The sequence below is a fragment of the Felis catus genome, chromosome D1, assembly GCF_018350175.1.
Source record: "Felis catus isolate Fca126 chromosome D1, F.catus_Fca126_mat1.0, whole genome shotgun sequence".
Classification (NCBI taxonomy): Eukaryota; Metazoa; Chordata; class Mammalia; order Carnivora; family Felidae; genus Felis; species Felis catus.
In genome coordinates, this window is record NC_058377.1 from 113086452 (window position 1) to 113105651 (window position 19200).

Genomic DNA, 19200 nt, shown 5'->3' on the forward strand with positions numbered 1-19200 from the left:
ATCACCAGGGAGACAGTGTGGGTTGGAGTTCATTCCTCGTGGTCTGTTCTGTCTTTGAGCCGAAACCATGAGCCTTACTCACTGGAGCCAGGTGCTGCAATCTCCCCATGTGACAGTTCTGCGCCTCGTCAAGACCCTGCCGGGCTCCAATGGCAATGGTGACTCTGTCAGATCATTTCCCGGGCCCAGGCTGTCGTCGTGGAAACAGCGTCCTGAGCAGACACTAGTCACGTGCTGCCAGGGGCTGCCTGTTGAGCCCCAGTGATGGGAAGATTAGAAAGCCGGCCGGGCTCACCCCCCGGCAGGGCCCCCATGGCAGCCGGCAGCCGGCGTGCTGTGCCCCGGTCGCGAATACGGCCAGGGGTCGCCTGCCGCCTTCCGGCAGCTTGTTCTGCTTGCTTAGCTGCCTTGAGGATTTGGGCGCATGAGTTAGTCCAGCTGTGCTCTGGGGCCAAGAGACAGCAGGTGACAACCTGTGAGCATCGTTTGGGCACCCTAGCCCCGCGCTGACCGGGCTCGGCCACAGAAGAAGTACAGAAGGTCTCGGGAGAAATGCGTCACACTTAAGGCAATGCTCCCAACCCGGATGGTGGCAGACCGCCCCTCTGGCCGTTCTCTGTCGCTGAGCTTCGGATGCGCCTGGGCGTGCGGGGACCCACGGGTGGGTTCCTTTGACAGGGTTGTCCGGGTTAGGCGCGTGGCTCTGCTTTGCTGGGCTCTCCCGTGGCGGGTGTACGTGTGCGTGATGGGCGTCTGTCTCTGCAGGTGTGTCATTGACTGGAAGAAAGGAAAAAACGTCACCGTCAAAACGATCAAGAAGAAGCAGAAGCATAAGGGCCGAGGCACGGTGAGAACGATTACCAAACAAGTCCCCAACGACTCGTTCTTCAACTTCTTCAGCCCGCTGAAAGGTGAGTGGTGGCGCTGGGAGTGTCACCTACGACCTAGAGTCACTTACCCTCAGGGTCCTGTCCGGCGGCCCCCTGAAAACGACACACGCGAGACCATTTCTCGTGAGTGTGCGCGCGCACACGCACTGGGAAGTGCAGGTGCGCGGTGGCACGTGGGCTGCTCGCCCTCGGCCGCGGGCCGTCGCGCTCTGGGCTCGCTGCCTTCACCGCTCGGCCCCTCTCTTCCTGGGTCTGTCTTGGAGCCTCCGGGGTGCCAGTGCTTGCTGCTTTGGGGGTAAACGCAGCTGTCAATTCAGCGCTTCGGCTTTCTTGTTTGAGACGAAGCCCTTTGCAGCCTCGCGTCCATGGTGGCCGCCACCTGCACACGCTCCCCGTGAAGTAGATGCGGCTTCGCCCTGAAAGGCGGTGCGTTTGCTGGAAGCCTCCAAACTGGGTTTTAAGTAATTGAAGAAAGTTGAAGTGAGATTAAGTGGACTGACTCCATTTGGGCAGGTGACTTCTGGGACCCCAAAACTGTACTGTCCTGGTCATGTCACTCTACAGACGGGCCAGGCGTCCCTGAACCGTGCACCGAAATTTTGTGGTAGATGAATGATTCCTCCGACGAGTATTATTTATTTATTTGTTAAATGTTTGTTTATTTTTGAGACAGAGCGTGAGCAGGGGAAGGGTTGGGGGGGGCGGGGCACAGAGGATCTCAGGCAGGCTCCGTGCTGTCAGCACAGAGCCCAGTGTGGGGCTCGAACTCACGGACCATGAGATCATGCCCTGAGTTGAAGTCGGACAGCTGAGCCCCCCAGGCACCCCGTGTACAGCTGTTGTTAAGGTAGTGAGGGAAACAGGGTAAGTTTGTCGTGTGATGAATGTGATAAGCTTATCGGGTGACGAGCTCTGTAAAAACGAGTATGAGGTGACAGTGGGTTGGTGACAGATACTCAAGAAAAAGTACCAAAATCGATAAAATGCTTTTTGAAATGATGGAAATCTAAGGTGGCCTTTTTGTTCTTAAATCTAAGAAACAGGTCCCAAAGTCAAGGGAGCAAAGCCCCGGCCCCCAGGCCAGAGTCCCCAAACCCGAAGCTCAGCCCGTGGGGGGCACGGTGCGGGGCTTACATGCCGAGGCTTGGGGCCGCGGGCCGCAGGGCTGGGTTTTGCCCGCCGGGCCCCAGCCCCCACCCCGCGGTAAGCCTTCGCCTCCTGAGACCCGGCCCGGAACGAGCACTTGTGAAGTCGGGGGTCTGAACGTCACTGGGCTTTGTTCGCTTTTCGGTCCCTGTCTTTCCTGTCACGCTCGGTCCCGGGCCGGGCTCTGGTTAGGCGCCACCATCTGGGCGGCTGTGTGTGTGCCGAGCGGGACGTCGGCGAGGCGTGCGGTGCTTCCTGCTGCCCGCGGGGAATCTGTTCCTTTGGCGGGAAGGACGTCCCGCGGACCCAGCCGAGGGGCGCTGCTTTGCTAACACGGCTCTGCCGTCCCCCTCCTCGGCGGGGTCCTGCGCGGGCTTGCGGGGCGCGGGTGCGAGCTCCGCTTATGGCATGAAGGCGCAGAACGGCCAGTGTGCCGCCACTCGACGGGCCTTTCCACCTGGCAACCCTCACCTGCTGGGCATGCCTTCCCCCTTGGCCCTCTGCACGGGTCTGCGGGCGGTGCGGGCGGCGGGCAGAGAGGCGCAGGGCCGGGCTGTGCGCCGAGGCACTCGACCTGTCCGCCGGGCCGCCCGAGGGGGCTTTACCCAGGTCCTGGCTGTCCCTGTAACGTCGATGTGTTTTGTTTTTGTTTTCTAGCATCCGGGGACGGAGAATCACTGGTAAGATTTGTGTCGCCCTCAGAGTCTCCTTTGTGTCCAGAGTCATTCTGCCTTCCCTTTAGTCCTGCTTCCTCCTCCCTTACACCCGGGGGGCGTTTCTGTCATTTCTGTCCACTGCACCATGGGGCAGGTCTGGAGCACGTGTCCCCGTGCCCCTGCCCGCCAGGCCGCCCAGAGCGCGGGCACAGTGCGGGTGGGAGGGCGTGGTGCTCGTCTCATGGAAACGAGTCGTGTTGACGTTTTCCCCTCTCAGGACGAAGACTCGGAATTCACGTTAGCCTCCGACTTTGAAATCGGACATTTCTTTCGTGAGCGGATAGTCCCGCGGGCCGTGCTCTACTTCACCGGCGAGGCCATAGAGGATGACGACAACGTACGTGGGCAGGGGTGCCCTGAGGGGCAGCTGGGGGTCCCCTGGTGGCGGGGCACAGGGCAGGGGTGGAGCGGGACTCTGGGGGGCCTCAGAGCGGAGTGCCAGCCTGTCCTCGGAGGGCCCCGGGTGCTTGCCGTGTCCTGCTTACTGCCTTTAAGCTTTGGGTAACTTTGAAACGGGAGGAAAATGTCACTCGAGGAGGTCTGGCACAGCAGACGGTCATCCACCGAGCTGACCCCTGCTAGCCTGTGGCGTACCAGCCCCAAAGACTCGAGGCCCGTGCTGCATGGAAGTGTGGCCAGGCTGCTCTCTCTGCTTGAGCAAGGTCTAGCGAGCTGTCCTGGGGTCACCGGAGACGGTTCTCCATCACAACTGAGGCCCGGGTCACTGGGTCTGCTTGATTTATGGAAATACAGTTTTGTAGCATCTGCTGCAAGTGTTTTAGGTGGTATTTACTCTCTCGCTTTTACAGCTCTCGGGTGTTCCAGACGGTTCTAGGTTTCTTTTCTGAGGGGTCTGCCGAGGCCTTAGACGGGGCAGCGGGAGCGAGGCAGGTTCCGGGTGCTTGGCGCCCAGGGGCAGTGCAGGCCTGCTTCCCACAGTTCTCTTCTGTGCTCACGGTCGTTGTGGGGGGGTCAGCTGTGGAGCCGGAGACCACGTGAGATGAGCTAACTTCCATCCCGGGCCGGGGCAGGAGGCGGCTGTGGGGCGGGGTCGTGTCATGTCAGCTGTGTAAGCAGCACGGCTGAAACTGACGTCACGGGTGGTAGACCGGCCCGTCCGGTAGAACTTTCTGCGCTCCCCTGCCCACACTGTCCGATGCAGCAGGACCCCCTGATGGGACGCGTAAAGACCGTAACTGAGATTGTTGGCAACTGAGGAACCGGATGTTCGGCTTTACCTAGTGTGGCCCAAGACTCTCGTGACTACGCACCCCAGAAAGCTCGTCTCCAGACCGGGGGTGCCCGGACTTCGTTGATCACACACCCACGAGTTTTAAAACTTGAGGGGGCAGCGCCCACACGTGTTTATTTAAGGGGCAGGCATCGCGGATGGCACGGCTTGCCTTCCGCGCGGACGCGCTCGCGCACGACGCCCCGCGTGCAGGCGTGGCGCAGAGCTGCGGAGGGGAGCCGCACCCTGACTGCTCAGACCGGGGTCCTGACCCCTCAGCAGCCACGTGGCAGCCTCTGCTGTGGAGTCCGCCCGGGACAGTGCGGTCAGTGGTGGGGAGTCTGGTGACGCGCCAGGCTGTGAGAGTAGCTCCTGTTGGCACCGCTCCTTGGCGCCTGTCGGGTAGACGTTAACCTGCAGGCCTCCGTGGCGTTGGCAGCCTGGCCCGAGCCCCGCGCGTGGTGCCGGGGGAACCGGCTCGGTTCCCATGCTCTCCCGGCCCGGCTCGCTTGCCCCGCGGGCTCCGCACCCCCACCCCCACCCGGGGGCCGCCGCTCTGCGGGAGTGTCAGATGTGCTTGCGGCAGGACCCCCAGGCCCCTCCGGGTCCAGAGCGAGGTGATCTGCTGAGAACCTCAGGAAAACCGCGCTTGGGCCCGTCGGAGGCCAGTTCCAGTCGGAGGCTGCGCTGAAACGCAATTAGCTGCCAGACAGCAAGCCAGGGTCTTCCTCTGCCACAGGCCAGTCGGGGCACAAGGGGGAAAGGGCCCTGGGGTGTGTTCAGAAACCTGCCGGCGCGGGAGGGCGCGCGCCCTGGGCCCCCCGGCCCCCTGCTCTCCGGAGTTCTGTGTGAGCTGTCACTGAGGGTACGTGTGTGGACTCCAGTGAAGAAAAAGCCTGCTTAAATGGGTCCCTTGTGCCGTGCAGGCAGTAGCGATAAGGTTTGTTGTGGGTTTGGTTGTGATCGGAGTCTGATGTTTGGAGCTTGAATGAGAGCCTGACCCGTGACATCTTTGGACCTGGGAGAAATTCACTCAAGACCAGCCAGCTACAGTGTTGGGGGTCTCTTCTGCACGCCTTTGTTCTGACTTCTTTTAAAGGTTAGCACCAGGTTTTATCGTTCTTCTAACGCAGAAACGTTTACCCTTGTATGAGACATAAAATGCTGTGGAAATCCATGCATCTTTGTAGTAAACGCCCTCTGCCGGCTTGCTTAGGTCAGCCAGTTTCCCAGGTGAACCCAGTATGTCCTCATGCTGACCAGCCTCCACCCACCCTTCCCCCCCCCCCACCCCCCGCCCATCCTTAGGCCTTGTTTTCAGTGGTTTTCAGCTACCCAGAGTCCTGTGACCGCAGTGGGGCTTGTGAACACGAGGCCCCGCAGCGCTGGCCGCAGCCTAGTCCCCGTTCCAAGGCCAAGATGCCCAGCAGCAGACCCTCCCCTTGAGAACTGGGCCTGGAACGGGTGCTGCCGACCGACCTCTTTCCTCGGGCCTGACCAGTAGGGGCACTTGACAGGGGGACTGTGTCTGGGTCGGGGCGCCCTTGCGCTCCAGAGACTTAAAAACTTGTCTCTGTTTTCTTTTTTCAGTTTGAAGAGGGTGAGGAAGGAGAAGAGGAGGTAAGACTTGGCCCGCGTGGAGCATCCCTTCCCTGTGGCCGCGCCGGGCTGCCCCTGCTCGAGTGCGCGAGGTCGCGGAAGCACAAGACCAGTTACACCCAACTTGTGCGGAGCTGCCTCCGAGGGCTGCACCCTGTTAAAACCAGGGGGGCGGCCAGCGCCGCCCCAGGGTCCGGTGGCTGACCCTGCATTTTCAGCGGTGTGTTGATGCCCATTATCTGCGAGGGGATGAAGTACCCGGAAGCCATTGTGTCCGGAGGAGGTGACATAATCAGTCCCGGACAGTGATCGTCGACTCCCTCTAAATCCAGGGGTTGTTTAGTTGGTTTGGGGCAAGTGAAGCCCCGAGAGTTTAAATCCCGTCCGTTCAGCTCCTTCTCACTCTCTTGTGCAGGAATTGGAAGGTGACGAGGAGGGAGAAGATGAGGACGATGCCGAAATTAACCCTAAGGTCAGTTGTCGGGGCTGCGCGCACCTGCGAGCCCCGTGCCGTGTGCTCAGACGGCCCCCCACAAGGAGGCGGTGCGGGTGCGGGGCCCGTGTGTCCTCCCGTCAGTCCTGAGAGCAGAGCAGAAAGTTCTCGAACAGGGGCTATTCAGACACCTCAGGTGTCATTTAGTGTGAGGTGTAGATAACCAGTCAGTGCTTTTCCAGCGCCTTCCTGAGCTGTCCTTTGTTTTCTTAAACTAGTCAGGAGGGCAGCCTCATTTTCCAGATCTTTAATCCTTGTAAGGTAATGACTAAACGGCGACGCGGTAAATTTCTTTGTGTTTATTTTTGGAAAAGAGGGACTTTGAAAGGAGGGACTTTGGGGGGTTGTTATTATTTCTTTTAATGAACAGAGTAGTGAAGTTGTAGACATAATCTTGTGACTGCATTTGGGCTGAGATTACTCGGAGCTGCGTGTAAATACCTCCAACGATCGCAGATGAACTAGGAAGCTTTCGTTAAACCAACAAAAAACAGCTGAGGAGAACGGGCAACTCCATTAACTGTACCTGTGGAGGCGAGTTTTGACTTCTGGTCTCAGGTCCGCTTAAGTGAAGGCACCTTGCCGCTTGCCACAGCCTCTGAATCCAGACCCGCTTTCACGCAGTCCCGAAGCTGCACGTCGTGTCTGCGAGCGTGAGATCGGTAACGCGCGCGCAGCTTAGAGTTGAATCCGTGGGGGCCAGCAGAGCCCTGGCGTCCCCTGCGTGTGCTGACTGGATCTCGGCGTAACTAGACACTGTCTGTCCGTCCGGCCCCCGTTTTTGCCCAGAGTGGGACGTGCGTAAACTGTCGGCGTGATAACCTAGCTCTGTAAGTGGTTTGGTTTGGTTTGGTTTTTTAACACCAAGTCTTTCCGTAAATGCACGCTTACCGTACTAGCTCCTTCTAGGGAAGGATGGGAGGGAGGCGTCAGACTTTCAGAAACGTACCACGTGAATTCTCCTCTGGGCGTAAGCTCACGGAGAGGGGCATCTTTGCAAAGCCGGCCCGCGCACCACGGCAGGACTGCCGCGCAGACGCGCCCGTCTCCGCGACACCGGGACCCGCGTCGGGTGGCCCCCACCGGCCGCCTGCTCCTTCCTGCTCTCCCGCTGGCGCACACGCCCACAGTTTGGATTCTAGAGCCGAGACCGCGTCCAGACTCGGGGCCCGGCTGCCTCCGGTCTCCCCTGTTGCCGGCAGCGAGGGCTCCGTTGTCGCGTCGCTTCCTTCTGTTGTCTGTCCTCTCCTCTCTCCTCGCCGAGCCTTCTGTCTCCTGCCGCGTCTGTTTTGCTGGAAGAGCGTCCTCTCACCAGTAACGTGACACGGGGGAGGGTGGTCAGGACTAGCGCTCCACGGGTCTCCGTCTGTGCTGTCGGTCAGGGGAAGGAGAGCGGTGACTGAACGAGTAGCCTCGCCAGCGTGAGGCCCCAGGACCGCCGGGTCTGAGCCAGAAGGGCCCGAGTCTGGTCCTGCGGAGGGATTTGTCCCGTCAGGGTCTGCACAAGTGGAGGCAGACGGGGACAGGGGCTGTTTGGGTACTAAAGGGACAAGTGTGATGGGGGGGGGGGTGGTTCATCTCAGGCTCGAGATTTTGCAGCCGTTTGCGTCATGAGAGAGTCGCTGTTTCTGTCGGTATAATTTGTAATTTGGTGCAGTTTATTTTCCTTTATGCTGACAGTTCCCTTCAATTTTTTCCCCACGTAGGTGTAATTTTTGTCTGCTAATCATTCTTACATTTCTAGGTAAGGTGGAGCTGTGTTCGTTTCTAACCCAGTCTCCTGGCCTGTGCCTGACGGTCGTGCCTCACTGTCGCTCTGCGGACAGAGAGGAAGCTGCCGGCCAGGCACATCCAGCGTGCACAGGCTGAGCGTGCGGCTTCCTGAGGAACAGTATTTTTGCGCAGGGGCCTGTTGTGTATGCGGCCTTTTGGCTTTTGTTTTTAAGTTGTTTTTAATTCAATTTCTCTTTTAAGTTTACACCCTAGTTAGCGTCTGGTGCAACAATGATTTCCGGAGTAGATTCCTTGGCGCCCCTCCCCCATTTAGCCCCTCCCCCCTCCCACACCCCCTCCAGTAACCCTCTGTTTGTTCTCCATGTTTTAGAGTCTCTTATGCTCTGTCCCCCTCCCTGATTTTATCTTGTTTTTGCTTCCCTTCCCCTATGTACATCTGTTTTGTCTCTTAAAGTCCTCATGTGAGTGAAGTCATATGATGTTTGTCTTTCCCTGACTAATTTCGCTTAGCGTAATACTGTCTGCTTCCATCCACGTAGTTGCCAATGGCAAGATTTCATTCTTTTTGATTGCCGAGTAATACTCCGTTATATATATACGTATATATCCCACATTTTCTTTACCCATTCATCCGTCGATGGACATTTGGGCTCTCTCCATACTTAGGCTATTGTTGATAGTGCTGCTATAAAACATTGGGGTACACGTGTCCCTTCGAAACAGCACACCTGTATCCCTTGGATAAGTACCTAGTAATGCAATTGCCGGGTCAGAGGGGAGTTCTATTTTTAATTTTTTGAGGAACCTCCCTACTGTTTTCCAGAGTGGCTGCACCAGTTTGCATTCCCACCAGCAGTGCAAGAGGGTTACCCCTTTCTCTGCATCCTTGCCAGCATCTGTCGTCGCCTTGTTTTTGTTTTGTTTTTTTTTTTTTTAAGTAGCCTCCACATCCAGTATGGAGCCCAGCGTGGGGCTTGAACTCACAACCCTGAGGTCAAGAGTCAGACACTTAACTGGCCGAGCCACCCAGGTGCCCCTGTTTTGTGTACCTCTAAAACTGACTGTCAGAAACTACATTTGGCTCCTGCTTTGCAAGCCCAGTGTTCGTTTCTGACCGAGTAGCAAAGGCATGACTGGTGTGGCATTTTGACAGAACGGCCCTCCAGGAAGAGGACAGTGAGTGAGGGCCCTGGGAGGTGGAGACCGTGTTGCCTGGGCTGTGCTAGGACCAGCCACACCCCTTGCGGTAGGAATGAGCCCATTGCTTTTTCTTGATGTGTTTCTAGTGATTGTTTATACTTTTTAATCAGGTGTGGTGCAGACCGGTAGGTCACAAAAGGCTAACTAAACTTCATGCCAGAATTTTTGTGCCCAAAGCTGTGGTCTGGTATAGTGTTAGTAGCAGGTGCTGGTGTGGCTGGCTGCTGGAGAGTTCTGAGCGGGTAAGAGCTAGCAGCAGTCTCCTGGGGGCCGCCCACCCCCCACTCCCGTCCCCCACGGCGAGGGCCATCCTCGCCATCGCAACTCTGTTCCAGTCATCAGCTCCCTCCCCCCGGGGACACCGTCCTCACTTGGCGGGGTTGGGGAGGGAGGTGGTCCAGGGTGGTGGTCGGCAGGTGCCACGGGAGGCGATGCTCATACCCAGGAGAGGAAGGCTGAGCAGCAGCGGCCGCTTATACAGCGGAGCCTGTGAGCAGGAACTTGAACTTCCCGCCGCAGGTGACCAGCTGATCCTGACCGTCATTTAGACCAAACACCTTTGAGCGTCTGTCTCCATCGCCTTCCTGTCTCCCTCGCGTGGGCTCGTTCTCATAGACGAGGCCAAAGAAACGTTTTAGCTAGGGGAGACGTGCGGCCTCGGACCCGCGTGTTTGAAGGGTCGAGTCTGATGATTGACGTGCACGGATGATAGCGCGATTGCTTGGTTCCCGCCGCCCCACCCGCCTGAAGGACCAGCAGCCAGGCTTGCTCCACCCAAGCCCTGCTCCTCCCACCCCGCCAGTCGCTTGGGAGCGTCCGCAGCCCAGCAGCCCGGGTGTCTAGGACAGAGGGACCCTCCTGGCGTGTGGCCACCCCGAGTAACACCGGCGTGCCTCGGCAGTTTTGGCAATCCTGTGGCGATGTCGTCAGGTTCTTGCCGGGGTCCCAGCTTCTCCCAGGGGGGTGGGGGGAGGCGGCCGTTCCCCCCATAGTCGGGCAGCTCTTGGGCCCTGGGGCCGTGGGCCCCCGTGACGCAGTGCCGGCCGGCTGTGTGCTTGGTGGCCCTTTTCCACTCCTTCCCCGGCACGTGTCGTCTGGGAAAACTTGTCTTTTAAATGGTTCCCAGACAGGCAGGGTTTGGACTATTAGAGTGTGCCTTTGAAACCCCTGCCTCCCTTCTTTTGATAAGCAGTGGCGTTGAGTGACTGAGCCGTCATCAGACTCTGTGATGTGAAACAGAGGGTGCTGGGGCTCAGTGCAGTTTTGTTTTGGCCTGTGTCACAGGTTGAAAACCATTGGTGTCTCGTTGATGAGACTCACATCAGAAGCTTTGGGATTCTGGGTCACCTTTACCAGCTAGGAGTTGTGTCCCTGTGGATGCTGCTCCCGCAGGTGGGGCCACCAGCTTCTCTCCTGGTCTTGGTTGTCGTGAGGCCCTGCTTGCCTCCAGTAGCCTTTATCACCTAAGCTACTGAATGTGTTTTGAGTGAGTAGGTGATACATTCTCAGGCTTAAAAACCTATACATATACGTGTGAAATCATCCAGACTTCACATCATAAATTGTTTCCCACCCAGTGTTACAAAACACTGTATATGTGGAACCCTTCGTGTGCGGAAAGGTAGAGAAGTCCCTCCTGTCCTGTGCCGCCCTCCCCTGTTCCCGCCTTCTCCCCCTACGTGACCACCTCCTTTGCCCCATCTCCTCTAACCCACTTCCTTGTCGCAAATACGATTGTGGAAACACACGCCCCCCCCCTCGTGCGCGGACAGCTGCCTGCGGCTCCCCCCCCTCCTGCCATCGCCACACCAACGGAGAACCAGCCTCTTCGGCTGCCTGGGTGGGTCACTTCCAGGTGTGTGGGGTGGGACTTTGATCTTTTCTAGCCTGGATTTCTGGTCACGTGTGTTTTGTTTTGGTGCCCGGCCTTTTCAGCGGTATTTTAGATGGGCGGGTGCCGGGCGGGTGCCAGGGCCAGGACCCCCTCCCAGAGCAGCCCCGCTTCTGGAGGTGCTGGACAGAGAGCTGGGGCCCGGCCTCGTCCCTGTGCCCTCTCCATCCACTTTCACAGGGTCCCAGATGTTGTTCCATGTTTCTGCGGACTCTGCGTGTGATTTTTTCCCTGTCTTCAGTGTGATTTTCTGGAGAACGAGCTGGAGCTTCCACCGTAGCAGCTGCCAGTTCTGTTTCCCAGAAGTTTCTTCTGGACCACGTAGTGCGGGGGTTTTAGCCTCCCTAGGCTTGCCAGATTGTGTTCCGAGTGATGTGTAGCCTTGTAGCCAAGAATTCTAGGCGACTGGCTGGTGCGTTTATATGCTGAGGATGGCCAGTGACCTCGTCGTGTGAGTTGGGCTGTTGGTGGCCTTCACACAAAACGCGTGTTAGGATTTGCTACATGTGCTCGTAAAGGTGGGAGACAGATTGTATCGAGGTGAACGTGCTCTTCTGTGCTGAGGAGACCCCCTCTCTCCCTGACACCTTTTCTGGAAGGGTAGGGTTCCCACCTGGGGAGGGACATGGGGGCGGGGGCGGTGCGTGCAGCCGTCGCAGGGGCCTCCCGGCGCCAGGTGTGGCTGCTCGGCTGCCTCTGGCCCACACTGGGTGGGGTGGCCCCTGTTCGTCTCCGGTGCTGAGCCTGTCTCAGGGGCGGCGGGAGCAGAAAGGGGGAGTCTGCTGCTGTTTCACGCAGGCGGCGTTTAGGGGCCACCACGAAGCTTCGAGGCCGCCTTGCAGCTCTGGAACACGGGCCCTCCTGCACGCGTGCTCAGTCTCTGCGGCCCTGACGGGCCCTCCTTCTGAACGCAAGCCCTCTGATTAGACTCGGGGCATGGCTTGAAACAGAAAGGCTGCCCTACTGAGATTGTTTCTGGGAAGCTGACTTATTTTTTGTTACCGTTTAAAAATTTTAAAGTTTTTTTTAGTGTCTGTTTGAGAGAGACAGTGCAAATGGGGAAGGGGCAGAGAGAGGGGGAGACACAGAATCGGAAGCCGGCTCCAGGCTCCGAGCCGTCAGCGCAGAGCCCGACGCGGGGCTTGAACCCACGAACCGTGAGATGGTGACTTGAGCCGACTGAGCCCCATTCAGGCGCTCCGCTATTTCAAATTATTTTTTAAGTTTCTTTATTTTGAGAGTCAGCGAGCAAGCAAGCAGGGGAGGGCGGAGAGAGGATCCCAAGTAGGCACAGAGCCCTACACAGGCCTCGATCCCACGACCCTGGGATCATGACCTCAGCCTGAATCAAGAGTCAGACGCTTACTTAACCGACGGAGCCCCCCAGGCGCCCCTTTGTCACTACTCTTTTAAAAGTGTGTTTGCAGGGACCATTTTTTTCAGTAAGAATGAGCAACTCGTTGAGTCTTGCCTTCCGTCGTTGGTTGGAGACGGCTGGTGGATGAGATCGGTTCCCTACAAGTGTTGTTCTCTCTTTGCAGAAGGAGCCCAGCCAGCCCTCCGAGTGCAAACAGCAGTAAGACGACGGCACCGAGGACCCGTCGCGGCCGCAGCGCGACTGCACCGGCAGCCCTCGCCTCTAACTCGTTTTCAAGTGCATGATTTTGACGTTAACTTTTCCTTTATTCTTATTATTTGGCTTAACCTGTACAGTGGCGACTTAAATGCATTTCAGAGATAGGAGGTTTGCTTCCAGCACCCTCTACGGCCTTGGGTGCAGCGCGGTGGACTTCCCCAGGCCCTGCCTTTGGGAGGAGGGGGCGGTGGAAGGTCGGTCGACGCCAAGGGCAGACGTCTGGGGACGTGGTTCCAGGGCATCTAGAGCCAGTAACTCCCCTCCGCAGTCGGACCGGATTCTTCTTCACTTGGAGAAACTCACACGCTTTGTGTTTCCGCCACTTGGTCTCCTGTGCTCTCGTCGTGCCCCAAGGGCTGGTAGAGTCGAGTCCCGTTCTTAGAGCGTTCCCTCTCCAGTTTTGTGTCCCTCGGGGTGGCGTAGGGGGTGCGCGCACCCCGGCCCCGAGGCGCCAGTGCTTGTGGTCCATCCTCGTATTTATTTATTCTCTCCTGCTCGTGAGGGCTCGGGGCGCCTGCCGTCGCTCGTCCTTACAGTCTCTGAACCCGTGTGTGTGCCTGGTGACCCGGTGACTCCCCGGGTGGGTGTGCTGGCGGCTCCCACGCGAGCCAGGCCTGCGTAGAGGGACCCTCGCTCTGTCCCGCCAGCGGCCGAGGCCGGGCTCGTTTTCCTGCCGGGCGGACCTCCGGCTCTGGCAGGGGCGCGGGGGGCGCCCGTGGCGGGGGGCCGCTTCTCCTAGTGTGTGCATGTCGGGTCTTGCTTCCTCGGTAGCCCCTGTTTCTCGGCCCTGTGCTCATCTTGTCTTCAAAGCCCTGGGTTCGGAGTGACCCGTTCTTGGCTGGCGTGTGAGGTTTCCGAGTGTGTGACCGCGGTCTCTGGCAGCCGGGGATGCCGTGTCCACACTGTGACCAGGCCTGTAGAGTGCTCAGCCTTACTTACAATACATTTGTAACTGAATACGGTGTTTTCAATTTGTACAGAATAGTTAGAATATTCTATTAAAGTTGTGAAACACGAATCCAGCACTGTGCAGTGTGTCTCTGGGGGAGAACCTGGTGGGAGCAGCGGGCGGGGGTCCTGGCACCTGCTCCCACCCGGCAGCTCCGGGCCGTGGCCGCGCGCCCACACGGACTGTGTCTGTAGAGCCGTGGGGAGTGAGCAGACCCAGGACTTCAGGCCTTTCCCGTGTTGTCTTTGGGGCTCTTGCAGCCGGTTCTCGGGAGGAGGCTGCGTTTACCTGGCCCATTAGACCCCCGGACCTGCTTCACTGCCAGCGGGGTCTCAGGGTCCCCGGGTGGTCCCTCTGCTGCCACGGGAGAGGGTCTGCCCTCCCCGAGGAGAAAGCCGTTCCCAGAGTTTGTGGGGCTGTGCCTTCCAGACGCAGAGGTTCCCAGGAGGGAGAGGTCCCGCACGAAGGCCACCTTTGCTGTGTCTTCTCACTGGGGCTTTTCTGCTGGGGTCCCCATCCCTTCATGAGAGGGAGCGCTCCCTCCCAGGACACCTGCTGCACGGGCTCTTGCTCGGGACCTGACCTGGGGGTGTCTGTCTGCTCTTTGAGCAGGAGCCGGGGCCGGGAGAGGGCAAGCGCACCAGCCTGCTCCTCCCTGCGGCCCAGGAGCCGGCATCCAGTCCACCCGTTGTCTGCCCGGGGACCAGCCTCTCCCTGGGAGTAGCTGGAAGGGGGAAAGCAGCCACAACTGGGAGTAGCTGGAAGAGCCGTGTTTCCAGCGTGCCCCAGACAACTGGAGCCAGAATGTTCTTGGTTCTTGAAGTACCCAGGCGAGCTGGGGCTCAGACTCCCCGGGCAGAGTGGCCCACGGGTGAGCCCCACCTGGGTCGCCAGGCCTGCCTTCTTCCCGCTGACACACAGTTAAACACCCCATCCCGGAGGATAGTCTGCAGAGAAGACACCCGCATGCAGCTCCCTGTCTCCTGGCTGGGAGCACCCCTGGAGGATGGGCCCCCAGCTGGGAGAGCCCCTGGAGGTCGGGGCCCCAGCTGGGAGCGCCCCTGGGGGTCGGGGCCCCGGCTGGGAGAGCCCCTGGGGACGGGCCCCTGGCTGGGAGAACCCCTGGAGGACGGACCCCGGCTGGGAGAGCCCCTGGAGGACGGGCCCCGGCTGGGAGAGCCCCTGGAGGATGGGGCCCTGGCTGGGAGAGCCCCTGGAGGTCGGGGCCCTGGCTGGGAGAGCCCCTGGAGGTCGGGGCCCTGGCTGGGAGCGCCCCTGGGGGACGGGCACCCGGCTGGGAGAACCCCTGGAGGACGGACCCCGGCTGGGAGAACCCCTGGAGGACGGACCCCGGCTGGGAGAGCCCCTGGAGGTCGGGGCCCTGGCTGGGGGCACCCCTGGGGGATGGGCCCCCGGCTGGGAGCGCCCCTGGAGGTCGGGGCCCTGGCTGGGAGAGCCCCTGGAGGACTGGCACCCGGCTGGGAGAGCCCCTGGAGGACGGGCCCCCGGCTGGGAGAACCCCTAGAGGACGGGCCCTGGCTAGGAGAGCCCCTGGAGGACGGGCGCCCCGGCTGGGAGAGTCCCTGGAGGTTGGGGCCCTGGCTGGGAGAGCCCCTGGAAGATGGGCCCCCGGCTGGGAGCACCCCTGGGGACGGGCCCCCAGCTGGGAGAACCCCTGGAGGACGGGCCCCGGCCGGGAGAGCCCCTGGAGGACGGGCCCTCGGCTGGGAGAGCCCATGGAGGACAGACCCCGACTGGGAGAGCCCCTGAGGGTTGGGGCCCTGGCTGGGAGCACCCCTGGAGAACGGGCCCCCGGCTGGGAGAGCCCCTGGAGGACTGGCACCCGGCTGGGAGAGCCCCTGGAGGACGGGCCCCCGGCTGGGAGAGCCCATGGAGGACAGACCCTGACTGGGAGAGCCCCTGAGGGTCGGGGCCCTGGCTGGGAGAACCCCTGGAGGACGGGCCCCGGCTGGGAGAACCCCTGGAAGATGGGCCCCCGGCTGGGAGCGCCCCTGGAGGATGGGGCCCCGGACCTCTGCGGCAGCTGCTGTCCCCGCAGATCCTGACTGATCCAGGCTCCCCAAGGACTCCCGACTCGCACATTCCCCTGGAGCATCCAGAATGAACCTGTTTACAAACCTGTAGCTTCGAGTAACCGCAGGATCAGGAACGACCGTGTGCCTGGGTGATGTGCAGGAGGTTCACAGGGACGGACACGGCTCTGTGAGCATTGGTCCCATTGGCCCAGGGCTCACTGCGAGCGAGACCTTTCAGGGGAAGCCTCCCTCCTGCCGGCCCCTGGTGGGCGGACCCACGCCCACTAGGAGCCGCAGCACCGCTCAGCCTGGCGGCTGCCGGGCCTCACTGAAGAAACGCAGGTCACGTGGGAAGAGTCTTCGAAGGGCACAGCTCCGCGGGCAGGGGCGGTCCCGTCCGAGGACCCCCCTGCCCGGCAGTTCTGAGGCCTTCAAAAAAGTAGGTGTGCATCACGGGCGGGAGTCCGCACCCAGTGTGTGTGCAGAGCGCGTGTGTGCAGAGCTCCGTCCCTTCAGAGACCGGCTGAGTCCATGCATGGCCACCAAGAACGGGCGTCCATGTGGGTGCACGCCTGTGCGTGCGTGTTCACAGGGGTTACCTTCGGGGTCTGAGCTGAACGGGGAGCTGGAGAGGGCGGCTGGGCCCCGGGGACGGTGGGACGGGACTCCGGGCCTGGTGGCTGGCCGTGGTGAGTCGCGCTGCAGGCCGTAGCGGGTGTGGGTGTCAGAGTTTGTGCCCGGTGCGCGGACGGGCAGCGGGAGGGACGTTTGGATGCCAGCCGTCCCCGGAGACGCTGGGTTTCATTTCCCTGCGGGAAGAAGAGTGCGCGAGCTCCACGGAGCTGGGTCCCCGCGGCCTCAGGCTGGCGCTGGTTGTTCCAAACATATTCGGACGGCAAGATGCAGCTCGAAGCCCTGAGAAGCCGTGCCTTCCCCAACCGTCCACGGCGGCCCTGCCTCCTGGCCTGTCGGTGCAGCTGCTCCCTGACCTCACCCCTGCGCAGTCACAGGAAAGGGAAGGCGGGGCCTCATGCCGGCCGGCCCTCAGCACCTCAGGGAACCTGCAGACGCTTCCTTGCCCTTGCGCTTGCTCCCGAAAGTTCCAGAGCAGCCAGGAGACAGCAGCTCTGGGGGCTGGCCGGCTCTGCAGGGGCTGGGCTGCCGCCGCCTCGGGGCCCCAGGGCTGCCCGCCTGGCTGCTCTTTGACCTCTGTCTCCACTGACCCCCTGAACCGCTTGGAGCCGGGCCCACCCGGCCCCTCTTTGGGACCCTCGTGGGCGGGGCCGTCACGATGCTTCTTTGAGAGGGTCAGGTGAGCATCCGGGCCCACCTCCCGTCCTCACGGCCTCTGCTGCCCATGCCCTCCCTCCCTCCCTAGACTGTTCCCTTTGAGGCCACGGGGCCGGAGTCTCGCACGTCACACGAGACCGTGCCCCCTCAGACGTGCTCAGAATCGAGTGGCTGCCGTCTCTGAGCTCCATCCTGGCCCGGCCTCTGCGTCCCGGCCCCTGGGCGGCTCGGCTCTGCCCTGGGCCGTTCCAGGGTTTCCACAGATGCCTGGAGTTCAAGGTGGGGTCCCAGCGGGGGGACCTTGGAAGCAGGGAGTGAGCGAAGCCAGCCAGACACAAGGGAGGGCGTGCAGGTGACACGGTGGCCTCTGGCAGCTGTGCGCGGACTGTGGTCACTGGGGAGTGGGCGCGGGGGCGGCCAGGGTACCTCCGGGCGGTGGAAACTCACGGAAACCCCTCAGTGAGTGCGCTCGGCTGTGTGTGCAAACCGTACCTCGGGGAACCCGCGTTGTCAGAAGTGCTCCCAAGTCGGGGTCCGTCCACCTGAAATCCTGGTTCTCCCCCATGATGGGTTGGGAATTGTGGCCACCCGGGGTGGGGGTGGGGGCGGGTCGCCCACGCCCCTGTCCACGCCTACGGGTGAGGGCTCCACAGCGTGCCCGCAGCGCCCGCAGCTCTGTGGCGGCCAGTCTGCCGGATGGGCTCCTGGCCCTGTCCCGTGGGGCCGGGGGCCGAGCAGAGGCCTGACGCACCCCCTCCGGAGCCAGGCCGAGTCGGCCGGATGGCTCCCGCTCCCACTCCCGCTCCCGGAGGGCTCCTTGGCCCCGGCCCAGCCTTCAGGCACCCCTGGACTTTGGCCCCTGGACACATCCTTCCCGCTCCGGCCTCAGCGCCTGGCCACCTGGACACGGGGGCCGACCAGCCGTTCGGTCTCCCGTCCGCCGGGAGGTAGTGGCAGGCAGAACCCCCCGACAGCAGGGGCCCCAGGACCGTCCTCCGCTGGCCCCGGCCGAACCCTCCGTTCTTCAGAATTTGCAGCACCTCGTCTGCCTGGGACCCTCCTGGGAGCCCCTGAGGCTCGGAGGGCAGGAGCCGGCACCCCCGAGGGCACGGTGGCCGGCAGAAGCTTGCATTCCCACCAAATACTGACCCCGGCCACCGGGAGGGTGAGGCCCGGGCACACCCTGAGGCCAAGTCCTCTCGGGGCACCTGGGCGGGGCCCCTGCCCGCCCCCAAGATGCCAGGCTGACTCAGCGCAGGGAGGGCGGCGGCCGGATGTTACTTTCTCTGACGACCAGACAGGCGTGCCTGGCCTAGCCGGGGCTCCGGGCCTCTTGGGGTCTGCGACCCGGGACCTTCTGCGGCAGGCCCCACACACACACGTCCTGCACCGGCTGCTTCCTCCCCCGCCGGGCCGGGCTGGGGGCTTCCGGAAGGCTGGCTTGGCGGAAATGTCCATCAGGTCTCTGAACCTCCTTGGGTCTCAGCCCGCCCCCGTTTCTGGGGGGGGTGGCTGGAAGGTACCAGTAGGGCTGCCCCCCCTGAGGGGTTGCACCAGCTCTGCGGTGGGGGTGGGGGTGGGGGAGGGGGGCCGTGAGAGGCGTCCCAGGCCAAGGGAGCACAGAACACCGAATGTCCCTCTCCCATGCCCTTGCCTTGGGACGGCCTTGTGATGTGGAGAACCGCTCATCCTCGAAACCCCAGCTCAGAAGTCACCAGCTAATGCCATCACTCTGGTCCTCATCTGCCACCGGACTGTGTGGCAGGCCAAGGAAGGGCTGACACCAGACCACCTGGGGGCTGCATTCGGGTTCAGGGTGGTTGTGACGAATGACCACCGACTGGGAGGCTTCGCACGGAAGTCTGTGCCTATTTGGGTTCCGGAGGCCAGGTGTGGGCGGGGCCGGGCTCAGGGGGAGGGTCCCTCCTGCCTCGAGTTCTGGGGCCCCCAGCATCCCCTCAGCCTCTGCCTCCGTGGTCATGTGCCCCCCACCCCTCCCCGTGTGTCTGGGAAGGACACCGTGATGGCATTCAGGCCCACCCGGGTGACCCGGGATGCCACGAGCTCCAGGTCCTGAATCGCATCTTTTGTCGTGTTAGGTGACACTCTCACCACATAAAGTCACATTCGCTGACTCCATGGAGACGACACCCCGGGTTTTGGTCCCTGGACTGGGGAAAAGGGACACAAATGCAGACTGCCCGTTGGAGGGCCAGTTGTAGGGGCATGGGCGCCCGGCACGCGCAGGTGGGACTGCAAACCGGCCGGCAGACGGTCTTGCCGGAGCTCTCACGCCCTTAACACGACAGTTCCACATCCAGCCGTGAGTCCCAGTGAAGTTCAGGGACGTTCACACGACATCGCGATAATCACAGAAGCCTGGGTGCAG

At 61.3% G+C, this 19200-nt stretch overlaps 1 protein-coding gene across 3 annotated transcripts in view; it reads left to right on the top strand.

Moving 5' to 3' along the window:
* The window catches only part of NAP1L4 (nucleosome assembly protein 1 like 4), a 52697-nt gene extending 34334 nt beyond the window's left edge, over positions 1-18363 (top strand). For 2 of the 3 annotated variants that reach the window (XM_023238975.2, XM_023238976.2), the window contains 6 exons: positions 766-911; positions 2694-2716; positions 2970-3089; positions 5574-5603; positions 5998-6054; positions 12442-13554. In XM_023238975.2, coding sequence (XP_023094743.1) covers positions 766-911; positions 2694-2716; positions 2970-3089; positions 5574-5603; positions 5998-6054; positions 12442-12480 — 415 coding nt within the window. In that variant the 3' untranslated portion in view covers positions 12481-13554. The other variant, XM_045039707.1, reaches the window with a different exon arrangement.
* The last annotated feature ends 837 nt before the right edge of the window (positions 18364-19200 follow it).